General features: G+C 44.0%; 2 protein-coding genes across 7 annotated transcripts; both read right to left on the bottom strand.

Annotated features, from left to right (window-relative positions):
* Nucleotides 1-856: 856 nt before the first annotated feature.
* LOC125297170 lies at nucleotides 857-1,981 on the bottom strand. Of its 3 annotated transcripts, none has more exons than XM_048247331.1 (3): nucleotides 1,346-1,981; nucleotides 1,157-1,211; nucleotides 857-1,063 (listed from the first exon to the last, which is right to left on the bottom strand). In XM_048247331.1, the coding sequence occupies exons 1-3, from the start codon at nucleotides 1,979-1,981 to the stop codon at nucleotides 918-920; spliced, it is 837 nt and encodes a 278-aa protein (XP_048103288.1). In that variant the 3' UTR covers nucleotides 857-917. The 3 variants fall into 3 exon arrangements, with proteins under 3 accessions (XP_048103288.1, XP_048103289.1, XP_048103290.1); XM_048247332.1 differs by having other exon boundaries at nucleotides 1,359-1,981; XM_048247333.1 differs by having other exon boundaries at nucleotides 857-1,060; nucleotides 1,359-1,981.
* Nucleotides 1,218-4,074, bottom strand: LOC125297168. Of its 4 annotated transcripts, none has more exons than XM_048247324.1 (4): nucleotides 3,983-4,074; nucleotides 3,741-3,870; nucleotides 3,575-3,607; nucleotides 1,218-3,019 (listed from the first exon to the last, which is right to left on the bottom strand). In XM_048247324.1, exons 1-4 carry the CDS (start codon nucleotides 4,023-4,025, stop codon nucleotides 2,089-2,091), a joined length of 1,137 nt encoding a protein of 378 aa, XP_048103281.1. In that variant the 5' UTR covers nucleotides 4,026-4,074; the 3' UTR covers nucleotides 1,218-2,088. The 4 variants fall into 4 exon arrangements, with proteins under 4 accessions (XP_048103281.1, XP_048103284.1, XP_048103285.1 ...); XM_048247327.1 differs by having other exon boundaries at nucleotides 2,089-3,019; nucleotides 3,741-3,867; XM_048247328.1 differs by having other exon boundaries at nucleotides 2,089-3,019; nucleotides 3,998-4,074.
* Between the last annotated feature and the right edge of the window lie 20,970 nt (nucleotides 4,075-25,044).

Here is a 25,044-nt window from a genome sequence, read left to right as displayed (position 1 = left end):
ACAGTTGAGACACCTACAGTTAAGACACCCATCTTTAATGATGTATAGTTAACTAACCTTTAGTTGGAAAGTTGAATAAATAAAAACATAGCAATTGCAAAGTGTTTGTAGTTAAAATTCACCCATTTCATTTAAATTAGCGTTGGTAAAAAGGAATACATCATGAACAAAATGTGACACAGGAACAGATATGGCGAACAGCCTACAAATGAAATGTTCAAGTAATAACACAATCCAATGTGTGTCTCAATAATCCCCCACTGACCACCTCACACATTTCTCTAGATTTTGCAACGACCTTACATGACACAATGCCATAGAATATGCCAGTTTTTAGGACACAGAATAATGTTTGTAATGATACCAGTTACGTTTAACAGTAACATAAGTGTAATGAGCTATTCATTGTCGAAGGTGCATGGTTAAGTGAAATTCTTACTTTGGAAAAAAAAAATTGCCGATATCCTTGGAGGAGAGATACTTGTGTCGTTCAAATTTTCCATGATCAAAGAGGGCACTAATACGCATGTGCATAGCAAAAATCACAACTTGGGCTTGGGCTGTGCAAGCAAGATATTTAAGGTGTCTCAACTGTACACATGTCTCAACTGTACTCAGTCTACCTAGGTAGGAGATCTATAACCAAACCTATTTACCATCAAAACCAGAATCACTAACAAATCACAAATCAGTAGCAAAAACATCACCAACAGAACAGAATTCTGTTCTGCTATGCCAGGCTGTCAGGACAGCACTGTATGAAACTGAAGATGTTATTACCTCAATATTACTTAATTTTTCAAGTGAACAAAGAAACAGTGGAATTTATTTAGGGAAAGGTGAATTTATTCATGGAAAGGTATGTGTGTGAGAGAGAGAGAGAGAGACAGAGAGGGAGAAAGAGAGAGAGTAAATGTTCAAGGTTCAGATGTGCCTTGAATGCAGCAAGCGAACATCCTGATGAAAAAGGAGCGTTTACGAGTCTTCTGGCCCGACGCAGACACAACAGGAGTAGCCTTATTAGATGGTGTACGAGAGGCTAGACTCTCCACATGCCCAGCTGCTGAAGAGAGGAAAAATGAGCACTAAACTGAACAACATCAGCTACAGAAACACCATCATCAACAACACCACCAATAATAGTTTTAAAACTTACTTGAGTCAGAAAAGGCACTAGTGGGAGCCACCTTCTTGCTGCGTCTTTTTGGCATCTGAACGAGGAATGGGGAAACACATGAGCTGTGCTACCTGTATACCTCCACATGTGAATAACCACTATATTGTTATTGTGCTCAAAACAGGACACGTGGGAAAGGTAAAGGATCACAAAGCCATATCACTGCACCTTCATACTGAACCTCAGTTTGGGCCTCTTCCTGGTGGTTTGCCCAGATGCTGCTCCAGGCACAGGTTCAAGTGGCTCAGAGGGTGCAGCAGTCGGAGTTGATGGGGCAGAAGTTGCCTCTGTGTCACAATGAGGCAGCAGCTCTTTCCTCAATGCCGTGAGCAAGATGTTATCAAAGGAGACATTCTGTGTCTCCACAGCTCTTTGCAGGATGGCCTCAGGTCCAAACTCCTTCAGAAGGAACTTGTCCATACTTCTGTACAAAGTCTGGATCTTGGTGTTGCTTTCATATGTCAGGAAGTTCGGCGTTCCTGAGGCACTGCTGAACTCAGAGAGGACTTTCTGAATCAACTCTCGGGAGCAATCCGTCATATCGGCAGAGGCAGTTTGTTGATCCATGATTTTTGCCAGCAGTCTGAGCATCAGAACTGTGACAAAACAGCCATAGTCACTGCTGTCTGGCACAGAGGTCCCGGTGGATGGACGTCCTGCACTCTGATGCTGCACAATGGGGTCAACTTCAGTTTGGTGCCTGGTCAGTTCCACGTGGAGGATATCCATGACCTGGTGAACCATAACCCTGGTGAACAGATCTAGTGGGTCCCCAAGTTTCTGGGATGCGTAGTTCAGTGCCATGTCTGGCTCATGACCTGCAGTGGCAGATTTGGCACTTTGGCTCCTGGTAGAGGATGTGGTGGCTCTGACGTCATCCACTGCACCAGACTGAGCAGAGTCAGAATATCTCAATTCTGAAAGAAACCTCTTTCAGAGAACCGACCGCCATAGTGATCAGGGCTGGTATGAAGCAGAGGGGGTCGAGTGGAGGAACGTTCCATAGCTGTGTCGTCTACGTCTCCACCAGCTGATGACAGCATCCTGGATCTATCAGACAACCGGGAAGAAGATGACTTTTGACGTTTCTCCAGCTCGGAATCAACTATATACATGACCTGGAAGGTCATCACTCGAGTCAACAGATTGGCCACATCTTTAAATTTGCACTCAGCTTCAGAGGGCACATGGGGGATACTTCTTCCTGCATCAGAAGATTGGAAGCTTTGAATCCTGAGAAGGGGAACTCTGGCCGAGGCAACATCCTCACTGGCGCTCTGAACCATACCAGGAAGAAAATACGGTTGAAGCAAATCCTTGATGGCTTCTTCTGCGTATGAGTAAACCATGTGAGAGGCACTTAAAGTCCGCTTTGGAGTTCCATTTGGCAAAGTCTCAGAATCTGATGTGCTTCCACTAGCAGCCACAGGAATGGATGTCCGGCTGACGTTCTCATTCATGAGGACATCCTGAAGGTGACTGACAAGGTTCTTGGCGATCTTGTGGATATTCCCACTGGATACGAGCCTTTCCAGGATTGTGTTGATGCAAGTCGAGTCGTGGAATGTATTTCCATGTTGCGCATCTCTCATGGCTTCAGAGACGTTGGATACGATGTGCTCACCAGTATGAGTGGAGAATTTGGACACAGAGTGTAAAACAGCTGTCACAGAGACCTCAGAGGTATGAGTTCTCCTCAAGGTAGCCAGGGCAGCTTTCATCCTGTGCATCATTTCTCTCAAAGGGCCACTTGTCATTTCAGGTGATGCAGCAGAGCCACTTCTGATTGAACTGCTCTTATCCAGGAACTCCCCATCGGTGTCCATTGACCCAGCCAGTGACCTAAGGTTTGGTACAGACAACGGAGACCTTCAGTAATGTTACAAGTACGGTGATACGTTCATATTGTTCATTTGAGGAATATAAAATCTGCCCACATTCATGCACACGAGTCGAAACCCAAGATATTTACTGTATTTATATATAAGTACAATGTATAATGAGGTATAGCAATGTTTGTGTATTAACCCAACTGTGATGAGGAAACTACTTGTTACTTCTCACACACAAGAATACATGGTTTCTATATGTCTTGTTGCTAGATTATACCTTTCAATTGAGGTGAGGGAAAAGGTTGTGGATGTTGAGGTTCTGCTGACTGGAGTTCCAGCATCCTTCGCCACGGAGACGTACGCAGGTACAATCACTGTCATGGAGCTAAGACTCACTACCTTCAAGATGGCCATGCAGAGTTCGGAGAACTGAGTCCTTGTCATCTGCAGTCAGCAAAAAACCATAGTTAATAGCAACAAACAAAAACATACCAAACAAATCTTGTTGAATGTTGAATTTTAACCAGTAAACCAGTCTGAATGAAACAGGAACAGCAGTACATACATGTTCAGCAGGCTGCTGAAATCCTCCCACTCCCTGCAGAAAACAAGAGGCAGAACAGAGAACATGTCAGTGTATCAGGCAATAATTAGTTTCAATCATCAACAATATTTTAGTTCAGCCATCTGATGTTAATAATATCGAATAATATTGATAAAGCATAACTCACTCTTCAGAGAAACTCAGTATACACTCCTGAAAAGAAGAAAGGTGAGTCTCTTCCAAAAAGCCAGGGGCAGATCCTGAGCTGGAGCTATGACTGCGTCCTGATGAACACTGTTCATGCTGGGAGGGACCTGCTGGCCACAGAAATATAGAGACATACTTGAAATACAAGGAATAGATACTTAAAATAGCATATTTCTTTATGTGAAACGGAGCACCATATGTTAATTCAGAAATAAAACCTACCTGTTCCACTCTCACTTTCAACTTTATCACGAGCCTTTTTCATTTTTTGGAAGATGATCAAAACAGTTAGAAGAGTTAAAGTATCAACCTGTTGCCACTGAAGAGACTAAGTAAATGATTCATTTGTCTGAAATCGAGGGGACAGTGTTTTACTGTTTGTGATGTCATAATTACAAAATGGCTCATGCTTACATCACAAAGCTTACAATATATATTATAATATATTTATATGATGTCATAAAGCAAGTTGCCATTATCAACAGTTTCTGAGTTTATAGCAGCATGGACAATGAAAAAGATCCCCATGTCAAGTGGCACAGGCAAAACACAAACTATATAAATGTTAATGTTCATGTTATTGGCAGACCATTTTGTCCAAAGCGACTGACTTATAACACTTGTAAGAAATTACTGTCCCTGACTTAACATGAGATTCATGGTAAAGGATAATCTCCCAAATGGTGATCTTATCAAGATAACAAGCAAAAGGTGCATGCTCTGGCCTCACCTAGATACCTTGGGCCAGGAAGGAAATTGAGGTCTGAATAACACCAACCAATTGCAGATAGGCATGGGGAGACACCACTGGGAACCATCCTAAGCAAAGGGACAGAGAATCTTAAATGTCATAGGATAACCAAAGGTTGCCAGACCTCAATTCATTTACATTTAGAGTACATTAAGGAGGTACTTTGAAATGCTTATTGTTCTTATTACGGACAGCAAGAGGTCGACATGACGCCATACATTCCCAGCTTCCTCCACCCTGTAAGAGAGTGGGCCCGTCCTGTTAATCACAGCCACTTTGTTCTCCCAGTCCTTGACTATGAGCTCTTCATGCCTTTTAAGCGCTGAATGTCACCTGCAGGGCAAGTTGGTGGCCAACCCCCATTGCATACGGGCAGACTCTGGCCAGCGGGGGGTCTCATTGGGTCCAATCTTTTAACGGGGTGCATGTAATGGGAGCTGTCTGAAGCTGCTGCATCTAACACACCAGCTCAAGAGGAGTGGGGTCTGGTGCAATGTGAGCCAGCGGTAATGTCACACAGTTAAGAGTATAGCCCTCTTCTTATAGCATCATCTTCAGTTCCATTAGCAGTTAAGAGTATAGCCGCGTCTTCTTAGCATCGTCTTCAGTTCCATTAGCAGTTCAGAGTATAGCCCCTTATTAGACATTCTCTGGTATAGCCCTCTTCCTAGCATCATCTTCAGTTCCATTACCAGCAAAATAAAAGTTCAGCTGCCCTGCATACCTGCTCCATTGTTCCGTGTTGGAATCAAAAGGTTTGATTTTTTCGTTACTGGTTACACTCACATGAATATGGCTGGATTTTGTCTCCTCAGCACAAAGATGAACTGTTTTTTTATCGGTCCATTAAAGGTCATGGAGATTCAGCTTTTAAGTCTGTAAAAGTCAGGGAAAAGTCAAGGAATTTCACATTTGACTTAGAGTGGGAACTCTGTTCAGGGCCATATACAAATCACCTTAGCCTTTGACTAAATAGCATATTTTGCAAGAGTAGAATAATTGGTCCAACTGTTCCTGATGTTATAGCATCAAATATTTTGAAAGCTGGCTGCCGTGACCACTCACATCACAGAACACTGACTTTGTTAACAATTGATGGCAAGGCATTCAACTTGTCATGAAATGGTTAAGGAACTATTTTTACTGCAAGGTAATTTCATTCACTTTAGAGAAGGCAGTAGGGAAAAAAATCACCCCGGGGTGGGAGGGGGAAAAAACATGGGAGGAAGCAAATGGAAACAAGGGGGAGCTGAGCTCGACGTGATCACCAGCTCCATCCCTCTGCTCCTGCTCCCTCTTCAAGGGAAATGTAATGGAGTCATCTGTGGTGCCTACACGGCCTTCAGCAGCCACAAGGCTCACACCGGCCACAATCTCCCAACAAGCTCCTTTATAGATGACCTGCATTTCCCCATTCCCCTCCTCTCTGCCTCTTCCCTTTATGAAATTGGAAGCTTATGAAGACAAATGCCCTCTTTCCGTTATCCCATGCGTCGCTTCTGAGCTGCACTGACAGGAAATCCCCAGGAAGTCTCCCCTGTGCAGGCATATGTCATGTCTTAAAAAGCTTCCTGGTATCATGGGCCTCAAGCAGAGAGTGATGGTCGTCACAGGCTTCATGGTGGCTCTCAGCTTGACATTCACCATGCATCAAAGCACAAAAAATAAAGGGAGGAGACTGAAACAATTTGCGAATGCTGCTATCCTTCTCTATTTGTGATGCAATACATCACATCCTGTGGGAGAGAACATGCTGGGTGCTTGTTGCAAGGCGTGCCCAGTCCGACGTCTACTGTTCATTGCCTCCACCTCATGTGTGATACCCTTCCTGCACTCTAAGCATGTGCTTTATTACACACCCAAATGAAGACAAAAAAGCTCTGGGCGACAGGCAGTACATTTTACTTAGAGAGGCACCTTGAGCTACTTACAGAACCAGCGACCATGACATTCTTCCCACAGCTGAGGTAATTAATAGAGGTCCTTGCAGGGCTACTGAATGAGAACTCTTACTAGGACTAAAATGTGGTTTAATGGAGTCTGGTTTCAGATGAGACGCCCTCTCTCTGTGCACTGAACAGAGTAGAGTAGTAGTGCTCTTTTGAAGGGAGGGCAACAGAATTAACATTTAAGGCCTTTGGAGTGTCGTTGGAGTGCATAGACTTTGGCAAGGACAGAGATTGAGAATAGAAGTGTAAGCCTGAATGAACACTGCTCTATGCACTGTACAGTGTGTCTGTTGGAAACAGTCTTGAGTATTTTAGAGACGTGATTTGGAGCCTGCCTAACAAAATAGTTCTACATTCAGTTCAGCATAAAGCATATCTGAAGATCGCTCCAAGTGTCTAACCTGGTGCATAATATTATGTGTGATTAATATACAATAGAGCTTAAATATTACATTCTGAACATGAATATTTAAAAATGTGATTAATCACCTGGGAGTAACACTAGCAATAAGGTAGACCCCACTGATGAAAGATTATCCAAATAATTAGCGAACTTCGTTTCTGTCTTGATTAATCATCTCACAGAGACTGCCACTCAGGAACACTCAGTGCTGGCTGAGGTTCACACAGAGGGAACATAGCAACTGATCACTTAGCTTGTACACAAGCACACTCACACACATGCTGGTTCAAGGTAGCAGATGTACGTGGCTGTACCTGCTGGCGATCCCCTGAGGAGCGGCTAATTGGAACAGGATTGGGTGGGATTAGCTGCCGCTGTAATACCTTCACAGCCGCAACAGAGGACTTGAGAACCCCTTGGAGGGTTAGCCACGTAGGTCCAACAGTAGCCCACCGCCAAGCAGGGTAGCAGCCAGTGAGGACTTGTTCTTATGTACGCACAGCGGCGAATGCACAATTAGGTTAGTTGTAGTCTGGCAGGCTCAGTGTGCACTACCCCCCCCCCCCAACAAATACACACACACACCACCACCACCAAGCTCTGGACTGATAAAGCAGAGACAAATTGCTCTCCTGTTGTGACAACATTGTTACTCTACCACTGACAGTGCCATCAGTCGAACAGTCTCACTGGCCAAGCGTGACCGCGGTGCCTCTTTATATCTTTGAGTTTGGAGTTTGGTGAAATAATGTTTTTCAGCCCTTTCTATGGCCATAGCAATTACCCTACTGCGACATTCTGAGAGTCGATGTGTAGCTTTGCGGGCTGTGCGCTCGCTAACAGGCATCGACTTTTCTTTGCCTGTCAGCATGGGTGTTTATTTTTCTCCATGGCACAGCAAACTAATAGCAAATAATCACAGACTTAAAAGACCTGCAGAGCTGGAGGAGACGTAGATGGCTGCAAGAAGAAAATGAACAATGTACACAGAGACCTGCTGGAGACTCATGTGTTTTTTCCCCTGGCATTCAGGTTTTAAATGGACTGCCAGTGGCGACAGTTTCAAAATGGATTTAACTTTCTGCTGGGCTTCTGTTTGTGTATCCAGACCGTGCAGAGCAAATTGGTTCGTGCCATCACATGGTTTGCTAAGGATAAGTTGGTGACAAAAAAAATGACAAGAAAAGCAAAGAAGTAGACGTATTTAAGATAGCAATGCAACATTAGTCAATTGCATTAAGTTATAATGCAAACACAAGCAATACAAAATGGCTGTAATAGCTTTTAGTTCTGTGACAAAGTAGGAAAGAGTAACAACGTAGGATTAATAACCGACATTTTAAAACATCATATTGAATATCCTATCCATGAAAAACAACCCTACATCTATTTCTTTACAAGAGTCAAATTAATCCTTTATATGCAACATGCAACTATTTCAAAGAATGGTCTCTGGTTTTATCAGTGCTTGATGACCTCATTTCAAATCTTGTTCAACAAAGATGAAATTTCACTGTGCTATCAAATCCCTTTTCTTGTGAGAGGCTTTGTAAGATATCCCAAGATAAAAAAAAAATACAATTCTCTTAAGAGAGCATAGACAGAAAGCACATCTGAGGATTTCAAAAGAGGTGTTCTTCAAGTCATAAGTCATGAATTAATACTTGGCTTGTCTGCTGCAGAGGAGCGGTTGCATATGTTACAGATGAAATTGCAATAACAAAAGGGAAGAATAACATTTTGTGTCCTCTGCTTGATGAAAACCCAAAACAAACCAAAGCATACATCTGTAAAGTCATACGTAATTCCACAGAACAGTGTTTGTATAGAACACAAGAAGCTGCTGTGTCATTACTACATGTAATATGCACAGCAGGTAGAATGGCCAGAGGCTGACAGAGATTGATTGATGTTTCCACTACAGAAGTCAGACAGGGGATCTGTCAGCATCTGCCAGTCCAGTGCCGTCCGTTAGCGTATGACGGTGACTGATGCGTGCGCGCTAGAACATGGTGTGATTACCACCCACAGGGAGCAAAATGGCCATCCTCTGTGTCTGCACCTGTCAATCAAGACATGTTTCCCACCGTGGCCACCGAAGAAACCTTTTTACAGTAGAAGCAATTTCCAGGGCTTGCAAAGTCGTACATGTCAAAGATATCTAGGCACATTCTGTGACACATAGATATCGGATATCGTTACAGTAGAAAAGAAGTATAAAAGCATTTTTTTTACAATAACAGTAAAATTATGGGTCTTTTAATAAGAACTTAATAACTGTAAAACAATACAAATGTCTTTTGAAAAGTGTAACCTGGCCTAATCAGTCGAGCAAATATAATGAACTGTAAGTTAGAGTTTGCCTTTTCCCTTCTTTTTAAGCAAGTGAAGGGATTTTTTTTCAGTCCGTGGCAGAGAAATGGTCACTCAGAATTCTGCCTGTTTCCCCTTGGTTGTCACTGTGGTGTGACCATTCCTCTCATCTTCCAATGTCTGCCTCCTGCCACCAATATGCCAGCCTCATTGGTGTTGTGGATGATCAGGAGCTGAAAAGACGGGGTAATCATCGTGGGCCGAGCTTGTTTTGTTAGCTTGAGCCTTCCTGGCTCGGACTCCTGACAGCTTTGCGGTGCCAATCCGCTTTGATGCACATCGCGAGGAGCAGGGGTGAGGAGGAGACAAAACCCCAGCCATCACGCCGGATCTGCAGTGTCACATTGAAGTGCGGCTTTATTGACAGAGGGAAAGGCGGAGCAGGGGGACAGGGTGAATAGGCATCCTACAGCGTTGTCAATCAAGGCCCCTCGGGCTGAGATTCTATGCATTTATAACCTTTTGAAATCAATGGTGTCAGGTGAAGTCGCACGGTTACAATGGAGTATCCCCACAGCATAACAAGCAGTGCCGCATAAGAGCACAGTACACAAGGGAGATATTTCTAAACATTGAAAAGATTTTGGTCAAGATTTTGATCCCAAATACTGTACTTGCTAATTCCTAAAATGGGATTATGATTAGACCTAGTCCTAAAATAAACCTTTTATTGTAACAATATCTATGTTTATGGTCATAGAGGGTCTTCTAAAATAGGTCAATAACTTGTCAATAACTGGAAATTTCCAATTGAAAACATGTTGACAGCGACAGGGAGAATCAGGAAGTGGGGCTCAATGTGGTCACCTTCATTTCTGGGCAGAAATGGGAAAGTGACACCTGACCTGTAGACACTCAATCATTTATGGTCCGAAGAGGAAGGGGTGGTCATAAGAGCGCCCCATGGAGTGGAGGAGGCATTGGTGGGGGACGGGGGCAGAGGTGCAATATGGGAAAGAATAAACAAGAGGACCTCGTATCCCCCATTTATCTGCCCTTTAACCTTCACTGATGTGCCTCCACTCTCTCAGTGGCTACAGGTGCCAATGAACTGACCCTCAGGATCAGTCAGTAGCATCCGTGCAAATACCAAACAAACAAACAAACAGACAAGGCTTGCTCCACTTTGGTGTGGCACTTCTGATGCTCCCAGATGGGAGCAGGTGAGCCATTTTAAATATGTCTGTTGGGGAAAAAAAGCAACAAAAAAAAAACAGGTCCCAGGCACTCAGTCAGACATAAAAAGAGGAGAAGGAATGAATTATGTCTGATGGATACCAGCCAGTCTGCACAAAATGTGAAGCTTTTGTTAAGGAATGAAAAGAGTCACCAAATCGCTGTGTTGGGGTGAGTGGTACTTCTAGTGTTTTCCATGCACCGAATACTGTTCACTAGATCGCACCATGGTTCAAAGACTTCTGAACCAAACTGGTTCAAGAACCTGTTGTCTGTTGGTTAAAAATGCTAACAGAGAATGCCTTCGCACACTGTTGCATAATATGCTAAATGAGGCCTTTGAGACATCAACCAGCCACAACCACCCAATAATAACCACCAGCCACAGAGGAACACAGACAGTGTTGCCATGGAAGCACTCTAAGACAGTATAAGATGTATTTAAGAGGTACAGCGGGCAAAAGGTCGCAAGCTGTGTCGCTGAGGTGCTCAGACAAAGGCAGAAAAAAATATCTCAAGATGAGAGTCTCATCTAGCATGAGTTCACAACCACGACTGTGGATTATTATGACCGCCGGCAGCTTAAGGGCGGTCATATAGGTTTAGTCAGATTTTTTTTTTTTTTTTTTTTTTTTCGCATGTCCAAATTTCCGTCAATGATTCCCGGGACACTGAAAGACCGGGGTAGACAAAACTTGGTGGGCATGTAACCCCATATGGATAGCATGGAACCATCGTTTTTCGTTTTGATCTGTAGCCCCCACGCTGGACTGCACCCCCCGAAAGGAGGGTAGGGCAGACACAGTTTTCTGTGAATATCTCGAGAACCGTAAGGTTTAGGAGGACCATTATTTTTGTATGTTGATATCAAGGGGCCATGTCAACGCATTCCATAACCACTCATTTCATGTATAGCGCCACCTAGTTAAACACAAAAAGTAAAAATGAGGTGGTGTAATTGAAGGTATCTGTGACCTAACATAGTCAAAACTGCACGAAATTGGAAGTGTAGGATCATTATGACACCCTCTGTATGCACGCCAAGTTTTGTGGAATTCCGTTCATGGGGGCCACACAATAAATTAATTTATGTTACTATACACCAACTGGCCTGTAGGTGGCCGGAGACAGTTTTCTGTGAATATCTCGAGAACCGTGGGGCCTAGGAGGTCCACCTTTTTTTTTTGTATGTTGGTCTTAAGGGGCATGTCAACCCATCCCATTACCACTTATTTCATGTATAGCGCCACCTAGTTAAAAATTAAAAAGCATAAAATTAGGTGTTTTCATCTCAATATCTCTGGCTGACAAGGTCAAAACTGCACAAAATTAAAAGTTTAGGATCATTATGACACCCTCTGAATGCATGCCAAGTTTTGTGTACTTTCGTTCATGGGGGCCTTACAATAAAATAATTTATGTGTACATTTAGTGACGTACACCAACAAGGATTCGGGACACTGAAAGACCGGGGTACACAAAACTTGGTGAGCATGTACCCCCATATGGATAGCATGGAACCGTCATTTTTCGTTTTCATCTGCAGCCCCCGCTGGACTGGACCCCCGAAGGAGGGTAGGGCAGACACAGTTCTCTGTGAATCTTTTATGGTATGTTGGTCTCAAGGGCCCACATAAACCTGACTCATAATCACTCATTTGTGATTTGCCCTCCCCGTAAAAAATGAAAATCAGTAGGATAAAAAGAAAGCCAAAATAAATATTCATCATCATCATCATGGCTGCATTTTCAGTATTGGCGAGAAGTAGTCGTTTGTCCACTAGATGGCGATCGTTGCAGTGAGGCGTAATTTTGTTGGAAGTTAAAGGGGTTGGAAAAACAATGGACGCTTCATACAAGGACTGTAATTTACCGCCTTTAACATCTAATAAGGATAGGACGATGTTCACATGAAGTGTAATTCCCATTTCTTCTTGAAGCCGAAATAAATCTGAGGATGTTTATCGGACATGCTTTGTTTTTACTGCAGGAATGCGTTAATCTTGTAATATCAATAAGGACCTAGGTAATGTTACCGTTAAGCGTTGGTTGAGTGATGGAGGCATTTGATTTATTGCATTTGTAGAAAACTATAAATGCGGTTATACCAAGCAAATGTATAGCAGCACTGTTTGTATCTTTTCGACTGTCATTTATTGCCGCGGCTACAAAATCATTCTGTGCAATGGAAGATTTTACCAACGTTACACCCGGTCTGATGCAGTTTTGCCTATACATGCGTGAGACTGAGAATTTTCTGTTTATTTTGTTTTAAGTGCGTGCAGGGTGTGAGAGGGGAATCGATGTGCTTTGATTACAGCTTGGTAGTTGTAGTCTGTGAAATTAAAAGCACGTGTGTGTGAAGTATCCAAACAATGACACCTTCATTTCATTATGGCTGTTTTAGCAAAACACCTTAAGCTACTGTGTAGTAGGTCCCATTTAGAAGTGGCTACTTCATTTGCGCTTTCCTTGACTCATGGAGCTCGCGTGAATGTTATTACAACTTTTCGCCACGATATGACAGTTTAAGTCCGCTTGATACTGTAAGGCGAAGCCATTGGTTTCCAAAGGAGATTTTATTTGTGTCGCCAGGATAGCCTATTGACAATTTATGTTGTCAATAGGCCTACCTTATAATCCTACCTGTAGCTTAGGGAAGCTAACAACTTTCTATTAGGATCTAGTTTGTTAGTTACCGTTTTGTCATAACTCCCTGATGCATTTTTGCATTTAGAATAGCCAGAGCGTGTATATCTCAATCGAACATTAAACAATATCGGGTGCCTATGGACTAGGCTGGGTGAACCCAGCCTGATCTGCCCGCTATTTATTTTTGATTTCTTAAAAGATTGAGCTTGGTCTGATGAAAGCCAGACTAGCCATGGACCTCAGTTAAACAATGCAAGGGAACATGAATCAGCCTATATTTGCACTAACAATAACGGACAAAAGCTCTTCAACTTTGGCCCGTTAAAATGTGTATGAACAGTCTAGCGACGCATTTCATCAAGGCCCATTTGGACATGTCAGTTATTTGCACCACTGGTTAGATGTAAAACAGCACTTCGTTTCAGACTAGGCTACTGTTACTTAATTTGTGCATTAACAATAACGTTTCAGACTACTGTTACTTAATTTGTGCATTGACAATAAAGTATTACATGAACTAAAGATGACTAAAATCTTATGTAGAAGAAGAAACATTCACAAAAAATCCATCCATCCAAAATGACCTTTGTTTTTGATAGCTGTTGAAAACGGCATGGAACTGACAGAGATGTTTTTGTTTAAAAATACATAAAAAATAAATAAATAAATAACATTATGCTGATACCTTTTGCTTTTCCCAAATACAATGTAGCCTACAGGTGTAAGTGACCTTTCATCAATCCAGTTGCAATGGATGAACTGTGATGAACTGCCCTACTTGTGATTGTTTAGAGATTTTAAAGGTTTTATAACAATTCTACATCTTCTTTGGCTATTCTACAATCTATTCACCTTTTCAGCACCAGTAGGGTACTTTCTGTGCAGCCGCACACACACACTCAGGCATGCCAAACAAGCATACACAAAAGTTTCAAGAGTGGGGGATGGAGTAAAATATGGAGACAAATTGAAGTGTGATTTATTTTCGCGGAACGGATGTACAGGACTGAGCGGCGGTCATATTTTGTACCGCTATGCGGTACATCTAGTTAATATTATGTTACTAATGGCAGTTTCTCCCTGTAGGCGTCACTTTAATGACAGTGCTGGCTGGAGCTGAGGTAATTGGCTAGACACAGTGGCTTTGCCTGTACTGTAGTGGTCATGTAATTGTCTAATGGTGTTGGAGTGGACCTGATTGATCATGCTGCCAGGTTGAGCACCTATGTACAAGCACCTATCATCACCTTATGATAATTAAGTCAAAAGCACTCTAGGTGAGGTCTGAGGCGCGAGATGGAAGGCTCATAAATCTGTCCCATCCAGCTGTGAACAATGCAAAGGGAAGAAATAAACAAATTCACACCGCTGGGTAGCCTGCATGCATCTCCACACCACTGGGTAGCCTGCATGGATCTCCACACCGCTGGGTAGCCTGCATGCATCTCCACACCGCTGGGTAGCCTGCATGCATCTCCACACCACTGGGTAGCCTGCATGCATCTCCACACCACTGGGTAGCCTGCACTGGGTAGCCAGCATGCATCTCCACACCGCTGGGTAGCCTGCATGCATCTCCACACCGCTGGGTAGCCTGCATGCATCTCAACACCACTGGGTAGCCTGCATGCATCTCCACACCACTGGGTAGCCTGCATGCATCTCCACACCACTGGGTAGCCTGCACTGGGTAGCCTGCATGCATCTCCACACCGCTGGGTAGCCTGCATGCATCTCCACACCGCTGGGTAGCCTGCATGCATCTCCACACCACTGGGTAGCCTGCATGCATCTCAACACCACTGGGTAGCCTGCATGCATCTTCAGCATAAAGTAGACAGTGATGTGAAGTAGTGATGGATTTTCACACAGATTTTTGCTTTTTCATACACTCTCCTTTACCTATGATACACCTGAGGATAAATTGTTGAAATATTCTTCAGATGTTAATATTTTACTATAGTTGTTAGGTAGGGAACTGAAGGTTTAATTATCAAATAGTTAGGAATAGCCTTTAGGTATGGTATGACCACCATTTGATGTTGCTACCTGCTACGCAAAGAACACATTTGTCATGTTCATGTCATTGTCATGCCCTTGGTTACTCAATCAGTGTTTAACAATGTAAAAACACACAGTCTGAACTGCTTGAACATCTGTGTGTGGTGTGTGTGTGTCTGTCTGTGGCTGTCTGCATGAACATTTGTGTTTGTCTGTACAAACAATGGCTCAGTGCATGTGTGAGTGTGTGTGTGTGTTTGTTTATAATGTAGGAGTCTGCTCAGTCTTATGCATGTTAATGTATTTACTTGGAGTCAACATACCCCACTTTACTGTCTGACTACACCACCTCCTGCTAATTATACTGTCTGACTACACCACCTCCTGCTAATTATCGGCTAATTATCGGTATACCACAGAAATGGCCTTAGCTAGTCTGTGGACTTTGTGTATGTGTCTTCTTTGTGCATTCACCTTCTGTATGTAATAGTAGCCTGACACCCCTGAAAGGCTAATCAGAAGATTGCAGCGCAGGGCGGAGGAAGCTGTCAGCAATGCGTATTCGTTTCCCTGCGGACAGCAGGACAGACTGTCCATTAGGACCCAGACAAAGGTGCTTGATAAGTATGATCTAAACGAGAATGGTGTGGTGATGAACGCCGTGGGAATCTCTCATGATCGTGTCCAGTGGGGAGATTTGGTGCCTCTCCGAGTGCCTCCAGAGCGTCCATGAGTAATCAGATCCCAGGGAGCTCGTAGATGTTCGCAATCAATGGTGATGGGAGCTGATGGATTCACTGAATGCCCCGTAATCAGCTGTCAGGCAGTCAGGTGTAGCCTACGCATCTATCTTTTTTTACACTCTCATACATGCACGCATGTGCAATCAAACAGACACACACACACACACACACACACACACACACACATTAAAAGAATATGTGCACAGAGTTTGCTAGGTACTCAGCATATGTAGCGGTTTAGCATTTGAGCTTTATTATTATGACCGGGCCAAGCAGCTAAGCGGGCGTCATATTGGTTTAGTCAGATTTGTTTTTTTTTTTCTTGTTGTTTTTTTTACTTTTTCGCATGCCCAAATTTCCGTCAATGATTCCGGGACACTGAAAGACCGGGGTACACCGAAAACTTGGTGGGCATGTAACCCCACATGGATAGCATGGAACCATCGTTTTTCGTTTTGATCTGTAGCCCCCGCTGGACTGGACCCCGAAAGGAGGGTAGGGCAGACACAGTTTTCTGTGAATATCTCGAAAACCGTAGGGTTTAGGAGGACCATTTATTTTTGTATGTTGATCTCAAGGGGCCATGTCAACCCATTCCATAACCACTCATTTCATGTATAGCGCCACCTAGTTAAACACAAAAAGTAAAAATGAGGTGTTGTAATTGAAGGTATCTGTGACCTAACATAGTTAAAACTGCACGAAATTGGAATTGTAGGATCATTATGACACCCTCTGTATGCACGCCAAGTTTTGTGGAATTCCGTTCATGGGGGGCCACACAATAAATTAATTTATGTTACTATACACCAACTGGCCTGTAGGTGGCCGGAGACAGTTTTCTGTGAATATCTCGAGAACCGTAGGGCCTAGGAGGTCCACCTTTTTATGTATGTTGGTCTTAGGGGGCATGTCAACCCATCCCATTACCACTTATTTCATGTATAGCGCCACCTAGTTAAAAATTAAAAGCAAAAATTAGGTGTTTTCATCACAATATCTCTGGCTGACAAGGTCAAAACTGCACGAAATTAAAAGTGTAGGATCATTATGACACCCTCCGAATGCATGCCAAGTTTTGTGTACTTTCGTTCATGGGGGGCCTTACAATAAAATAATTTATGTGTACATTTAGTGACGTACACCAACAAGGATTCCCGGGACACTGAAAGACCGGGGTACACAAAACTTGGTGGGCATGTACCCCCACATGGATAGCATGGAACCGTCATTTTTTTTTTGATCTGTAGCCCCCCCCCCCCCCGCTGGACTGGACCCCCGAAAGGAGGGTAGGGCAGACACAGTTCTCTGTGAATATCTTGAGAACTGTAGGGCCTAGGATGACCAATTTTTTCCGTATGTTTGCCTCCAGGGGTCATGTTAACCCACCAACCCCCCCCGCCCCCGTGCTGGGCCCCCCGAACCGCAAAAAAAAACAGTTTTTCCTAAATAACTACCTGAACCGTGGCACTGAGGATGAAAAATCGTTTATGGTATGTTGGTATCAAGGGCCCACATCAACCTGGCTCATAATCACTCAATTGTGATTTGCACCCCCACCCCCCCGGTAAAAAATGAAAATGCAATATTATTCTGCTTTAATCGCCCCTATCTTCAGTTAAGATGTTCAGAACTGCACCAAATTTTATGTGTATGATTGACCTGGCATTCTCTGGGGGTATGCCAAGTTTCGTAGAATTTCATCCATGGGGGGGTCTAAAAAAATTAGGTTATGTGTACATTTAGTGACTGTGCACTCATTGGCCTGTAAATGGCGGTGCACACATATACACATGCACACACACAGGCACCCACATACTATCTGTATTAGAACGGCCGATACATAATTACAAATTCAGTAGGATTAAAAGAAAGCCAAAATATTCATCATCATGGCTGCATTTTCAGTATTGGCGATAAGTAGTCGTTTGTCCACTAGATGGTGCATCGTTGCAGTGAGACGTCATTTTGTTGGAAGTTAAAAGTGGGTTGGAAAAACAATGGACGCTTCCTACAAGGACTGTAATTTACCGCAGCGAACATCTAATAAGGATAGGACGATGTTCACATGAAGTGTAATTCCCATTTCTTCTTGTAGCGAAATAAATCTGAGGATGTTTATCGGACATGCTTGGTTTTTACTGCAGAATAACGTTAATCTTGTAATATCAATAAGGACCTAGGTAATGTTACCGTTAAGCGTTGGTTGAGTGATGGAGGCCAATTTGATTGATTGCATTTGTAGAAAACTATAAATGCGGTTATACCAAGCAAATTGATAGCAGCACTGTTTGTATCTTTCGACTGTCATTTATTGCACGTGCTACAAAATCATTCTGTGCAATGAAAGATTTACCAACGTTACACCGGTCTGATACAGTTTTGCCTATACATGCGTGAGACTGAGACGCCTGTTTATTTTGTTTTAAGTGCGTGCAGGGTGTGAGAGGGGAATCGATGTGCTTTGATTCCAGCTTGGTAGTTGTAGTCTGTGAAATTAAAAAGCACGTGTGTGTGAAGTATCCAAACAATGACACCTTCATTTCATTATGGCTGCTTTAGCAACACACCTTTAAGCTACTGTGTAGTGGGTCCCATTTAGAAGTGGCTACTTCATTCGCGCTTTCCTTGACTCATGGAGCTGCGTGAATGTTATTACAACTTTTCGCCACGATATGGCAGTTTAAGTCCGCTTGATACTGTAAGGCGTAAGCCATTGGTTTCCAAAGGAGATTTTATTTGTGTCGCCAGCATAGCCTATTGACAATTTGTAAATAGGCCTACCTTATAATCCTACCTGTAGCTTAGGGAAGCTAATTTATTTTCGCGGAACGGATGTACAGGACTGAGCGGCGGTCATATTTTGTACCGCTATGCGGTACATCTAGTTTACACAGTCACTGTCATTGTCACAACACACACTCCTAACTACACACACATACACACACACACACACACACACACACACACACACACACACACACTTTAAACTCTCATGACTTTGTGTAGGATTGTTGTGAGGCGACCAAAACAGGACTCCCCCATCCCTCTGCACAAGTCTCTACTTGGCTTTGCTTCAAGCTATTTTATTATGACACACAACCAGAGCTGAGTTTTATTATCTCCATAAAAGGAGGGATGAAGACGGGGAGTCGCTAATGCCTCACTACATCATCCAGACAAAGTAAAGGCGGCTCTGTGGGAAATGTATAAGGCATAATGGGGGCACAGATCCCATGACTTTATCAAGACACAATGCTCCAACACAATGCAGGAGCACGGGGCAAAATTGGCTAAGCTGCATCTGTGCTCCTCGGACACTGTGTTTTGTCTGGTACTGCCGCCACTACACATAAGGAAATCCCAGTCCTGACTGTGCTCATTTGTGGTACCCCCTGATGGGGGAACAAGCTACCAAATGCTATCAGAGCAGGAGCATCTCTCTCCGTCTTAAAGAATCTCTGGAAGAGTGATCTCTTCTCAGAGCGTCTCCTGCCCTGATACCCTAGACCTGCACTGTTCCTGTCCTTCTTTACCTAGTCTGATATATTGTGTACAGTTGAAAGTCCAAAGTTTTTGTACACCTTCTCTGTTCTTAGTAATCTTAGAGTGATATTAAGATAATCACATCATCACACCTTGAACATCAGAAGGATTTATGCATTCAAAAACATTGCAGCATATGTTTATCTAACCCTATTACCTCCATAAATCCTCTGTGGGAAAAGTGCTGCTTTTTGCCTGTCTCTAAAATGGATGCCCAACCTCTTCCTTGTGATTGCAGATGCTCAGCTCAGGCTATGTCTCTCTGTCTCTCTCTCTGTCTCTCTCTCTCTCTCTCTCTCTCTCCACCCCCTGGGCAGCTCATCTGCTGAAGCCAGTTCCATCCTATTAGGCAGCAGCTCTCAGGCGATGCTAACAGCTAGCTCCGGAGCGCAGCGCACAGCAGCAGTGCAGGGGGAGGCGTTCTGGCGCTTGAGCTGTATTGGGATGCTGTGCTGTGCAGCCGTGCAGGCAGCCCAATCTGGACAGGGAGCAGTCAGGCAGGGAGGACTGCTGAAGTGTCACTGCTATATCCTCGTCCACACCACCAGTGCACCACCTTTCCCCAGTTCCCTTTCCCACTGACACACACGCACACACACACACACACACACACACACACACACACACACACGCACACATACACTCACGCACGCACACACACACACACTGTGAGGCCATTTTGTCAGTAAGGGTGTCCAGATTGAATTGGAATAAGGTTGTGATCCCCCTGAATGCATGGTTACTTAGACATTATCAATAGATAACCTTTGATCTTATTTGGCTTTAAAGTGTTTTAACCTTTGCTACCTTTTAGACAGTGTATTGAATACGCACCTGCACCTGTCTGTATGGTAACATCTGTACAATGTCACTGTTAGGTCTTGCCGACATAACACAGATTTTCTAGCACAAGATGCAGGCAAACTGTCAGTGCAGAGCTTTATATTTCTTTATACTGGAGCCAGCTGCAAATAGGTCGGATGAAGCTCTAAGGGATATGTCAGTCAGCAGCACATCAAATTTGCCATATCGTACGCTGTGGAACAGCAAATTTAGTCGAATGGTTGGCTTAAGAACAAAGAAAATATAGGCCTTCTTCGTGAAGAAATGCATATGCAATTATTGGTAGATAGGAAGATGTTACTGAATAATGATTGTTCCCAGAGTGTGGTGTGGTGGTACATAAATAATATCCCTTATCTTCACATCAGAGAAAAGCAGTGGATAATTATATCATCTTTGGTGGAGCTACTGTCCTCATTATGCTATATTAAATTATATTCAACATAACATAATGCATTTTTTCACACTTTCATACTTGAGGACGTAATTTGACAATTGAGCACATTTCCACATCACACCAGATTTGTATGAATTTCATGTTACTGTTTTCCCAAACAGACCAAGAACTTGATTGGATCTGAGGAGATCTCTTCGGTGTTCTACACTATATCTTTCAGTGCAACTGCTGTTATACTGTATTATCTGACCTGTTCACCCAAGCTAATTGCTTCATCTCTGCTGAACTGCATCAGTTTTCACTAAGGACCAGACTTAATTCTAATAGACTTAATGTGATAACACTTTACATCCAATATGTGTTGCAAGCACTTTTCCAAGTTCCTTGTTTGAATGAAGGGCCACAATATTAACTGAATTGTATGTGGCCCTTGGCCACAACAAAATGCTTTGGTGGAAGGTTTCTTCATACTGTGCAGTCTGAGGTTTCCACCAACTGCAGTTAGCAGCAAATGAGCTCACCCCTCTCCACTATCACATCCTTACCTCTAAAACAGCATCGCCTCTCTCAGGGGTTTAGCAAACCTACAGGGTTCCTTGAATATTGTCCACTTTGGCACTTCCCCTAATTCTATACTTCTGAAAATTAATATGTGGAAATGTCAGTTGCAATGAACAAAGCGGGTACCGCAATTTACATATTTCTATATTCAGAATTTCATGAAGAAAGAAAGAAATGGCAGAAGAAAAAAATGGCAGCGATTTAACTAAATACTGCGTATGTATCCCTTTGCCCACAGTTTAGTGATTTAACTAAATACTGCGTATGTATCCCTTTGCCCACAGTTTAGTGATTTAACTAAATACTGCGTATGTATCCCTTTGCCCACAGTTTAGTGATTTAACTAAATACTGCGTATGTATCCCTTTGCCCACAGTTTAGTGATTTAACTAAATACTGCGTATGTATCCCTTTGCCCACAGTTTAGTGATTTAACTAAATACTGCGTATATATCCCTTTGCCCACAGTTTAGTGATTGCTGAGCTCATAAATAGCTGAAGCAAATGAAGGGTTTGGTTCCAAAACACTATAAATCCATTTTTGAAAACATTAATAAGTCATATTATTTAACTGTGTATTTCAGGTACGTGCACAGCCTTGTACATGTGTAGGCCTACGTGTGTGTGAGAATAGATGTGTGATGTGCCTGCTGGAGACGCTCTGAAGACAGATAAGATGCCACACTTCTCCCTCTTCTCCTCCATCAGGCACTGAGGCTTATCTTTTGCCCAGTCTATGCCTCAGATATTTGAAATGGCTCTTCCCTCAAATCACACCTCTACTCTACCCATCCTCCCACTCTGCACAGGGAGGCAATTTACTCACCCTTGATATTCATTTTCCTCCCTTTCCCTCCAATTTGCTCAATTGCCACTTCTCCTTGCATTCATCCGTGCTGTGTCATGTGCCCCAACACCAATCCTGTCAGTCAGGGAAGGCTCCCCCTCTGCACATGAAACAGCTGACCACTTGTTTTACCAGCCGTGGTCATTAGTGTATGAATGTGTAGGACTGACCTAATTCAGCTCCATTAATGTTAGGAATGGTGCCAAGCTGTAGGGTCGTGATGTGAACCAGCGGGTCCCCATGGTAACAGACAACCGCCCAGTAGTGCCATACTGCGCTGGGCGCGGTTAATGTCGTAGCGTGCTGTGATGTGTTTATCTTTTAGCCATTACTGTGGCAACTCACGTGGCTCTGATATCACTATCCCGCTCTCATTCTTTGACCTTCCCCTTTGCTGTCCCTCAGCTTCAAAACATTTCAGCAGAATGGCGGCCAGCGAGGCATATCAGTTAATGACTGACCCTCCATTAAAAGTAAACTGCTCAATAAACTCTGGCCTGGAGGACTGTGTTCTGATGGAGTGAGGCGGGGGGGCACAGCTGCCCCGGTAGGAGCGTCCACTCCACTGCAGTGAGGCACTCAGAGATCACAGACACACACCCGCGCGCAGATGGGCGAGACAACCTAGCGTGGGTGGCGGAACAGACAGGCGGTGAAAAATCTCATTTATTTTTATGAAAAGCCATCCTGTGGCTAACCAGCCGGCAGCCTGTGGCGGGGGTTGATGGAGGTAGGGTGGTGTGTGTCTGTGTGTGTGGGGGGTGGAAGTGAGATCAGCGTAGGGACAGCGAATCTTTTTAAGCCCTTCGCTAACAGCCCTTTCAATTTAGAAGCCCTCATGTCTCCCCCCTTCAGGTTGGCACTTTTGATTACGGAGGTGATGCATTATGGTGACCTACCGCCGCCACCGCCAGGAACCTCGCAACTAATCGCCTCTTTGATGAAGCGTCTCCTGGCTCGGCCGTGGGCTAATGTAGGCTACCCTGAGCATGAGCAGCAACTGGCTGTTTAGCAAATTACAGCTTTTGTTTTGCCCGTCATCTAACCGCAGCAACGGGTCTGATCGGGCGCAGTGGGGCCCGGCCGCTTATTTGATTTTTCCCGGATAAAACGCTCCCCACCCCGCCCCTGGTCCACCACACATTAGTCAAAAGGCTCTAACGCGAAAATAACAAGGACTTGTTTTTTTTGTCTTCTCACTGTCAGAGTCAAGTGTCATCAAATCAGTCCAGGCTGGATGGCAAGGAAGGGCTAGGTGCTCGTCAATCATATATCCAATTATGGCGCTCGAGTTAAGTGTGCCGGTGGGTGCGGAGACCTGCGGAGCTGATGACTGGCTCTGAGGTCTTTTTAATGAAATAATGAGGCATGATGTCTATTTGTTGATTACACAGTGCCTCCGTGCCTTGTGTCTAGTGCACACTCAGTCCAGCCCACGCAAACACATACGTTCTGAGACACGAATAGAGATACACACCTCATAATCAAACACGCAGAAACAAAAAGTTGAGTCTTTGTCAATGTGCAAAACAAGTGCTGCCATCAATCACAATAATATGGTTTCAATGTTGACCACTTTGTCTTGATGAGCAGCAAACAAATATAATTTTCTTTTCGAGTAATCGAGTTTCATCATCAAGCAATTGAGGTCCTTCTATTAAAAAGTAATCATCCACTAAGTGTAATTTTCCATTCAGTGATCACTTGTATTTAATTCTCTCTTTCAACATTGCATTTTGTATTCTGTTTGGAGATTGCTTAGAGGGTTTATTTTTGTCTTGAGAGACAGCAACAACAGACCATTTGTAACTGCTAATGTAGGAAATCATTGACAAACATGACATATTGACAAGATGTTTTTACATTAAAATTGTTCTCGTTTGCCGTCAGCTACTACTGAAGTCCTCCCCCTCTCTGCACTGTGTGACTTAAGCACAAAATAATTGAGCAAAGGGGTTAATACAGTTTGACCATAGTGAAATTTTTGTTGCTGATTACAGATCCCAGGAGAGTTTCAGAAATAATTCTTCTCCTCTCACAGCTTGATGTAAAACAGCTTAGATTATGGATTCTTAGAATTGCTTGCAGCAAATTTGACGCTACAGAGAAATCCGTTCACAGCATTTCGCAAAGTCGCAAACAGACACAAAAAAGAGAAAATACAGCACTGCATTAAATAAAATCGGTCAGCCAGTCAACAAAGGTCAAACAAGGGTCAACTGTCAGCAGGCATCCTGTGAGCTGCAGGCGATGAACTCACCGCACACTTTGCCTTTCCCACGCATGCAGCCCTGAAGAAATCCCCATAACAACAAAACAATCTACTTATGCTAATCGTGGCCCTCCCTAATTAAATGTTAATTTGAGAGTAACATGCAATTCACATAGATCTCTCCTGTGTCTTGAGGGCACTGTGTGCGTGTGTGTGTTTGTGTGTGTGTGTGTGTGTGTGTTTGTGTGTGTGTGTGTGTGTGTGTGTGTGTGTGTGTGTGTCTGCGTGTGTTGGTGCACTCAAATCCTTTTGGCAAGAGCAGCCTCTCTAGAATGCACTGCGCACAGGCACGTCAGGCTGCCGAATTCAGGTGGAGTTGCGTCCCAGAGGCACGGCAGAGATCACCTCCATGATCGCATCCTGGACCTCCACTCCCCTGCCCACCCTCCCTCCGCCGCCACCTGAGCCCTCCCAGGCCGATCTGACCTGGGCTGGGGATGGAGGCTCCACACACACCCAACACCGCTTCCCCACCTCCCCAACCCACTCCACCCAGGGCTCCACTGGGCCCGCTGCATTATTCAGCACCGTGCCGATAAGGAGGCCGCCCTGCCCTGTCTGAGAGCCTGTGATACAGCTTAACCTTCACCGACAAAGAGGCCACTGAGGCGGGGGAGTGCACCCGAGGGAGGACCCCCCCCCCGGCTCACCGCCCAGCCGCTACCTCCCTCCTGCACACAATAGAAGGGCATGGTGGCACGGGTGACTGCGAATGAGGGCACAGCCTCTGGCCGGGGGTGGAGTGGGTGGGAGTGGTGGTGCGGGAGGGT

The sequence above is a fragment of the Alosa alosa genome, chromosome 7 (assembly GCF_017589495.1).
Source record: "Alosa alosa isolate M-15738 ecotype Scorff River chromosome 7, AALO_Geno_1.1, whole genome shotgun sequence".
Taxonomy (NCBI): domain Eukaryota; kingdom Metazoa; phylum Chordata; class Actinopteri; order Clupeiformes; family Clupeidae; genus Alosa; species Alosa alosa.
Note: the sequence above shows the minus strand (reverse complement) of the source record. Positions and strands in the feature narration are given on the sequence as shown.

Bases quoted from the DNA above. Each gene is read 5' to 3' on its own strand.
- LOC125297170 (XM_048247331.1), bottom strand. From the start codon at position 1,981: ATGGCACTGAACTACGCATCCCAGAAACTTGGGGACCCACTAGATCTG. The intron at 1,212-1,345 runs GTGCAGTGATAT...TTCCTCGTTCAG, and splicing joins AACTGAGGTTCAGTATGAAG to ATGCCAAAAAGACGCAGCAA. The intron at 1,064-1,156 runs GTAAGTTTTAAA...TCCTCTCTTCAG, and splicing joins TAGTGCCTTTTCTGACTCAA to CAGCTGGGCATGTGGAGAGT.
- LOC125297168 (XM_048247324.1), bottom strand. From the start codon at position 4,025: ATGAAAAAGGCTCGTGATAAAGTTGAAAGTGAGAGTGGAACAG. The intron at 3,608-3,740 runs GTGAGTTATGCT...TGTTTTCTGCAG, and splicing joins ATACTGAGTTTCTCTGAAGA to GGAGTGGGAGGATTTCAGCA. The intron at 3,020-3,574 runs GTATGTACTGCT...ACCAAACCTTAG, and splicing joins TTCAGCAGCCTGCTGAACAT to GTCACTGGCTGGGTCAATGG.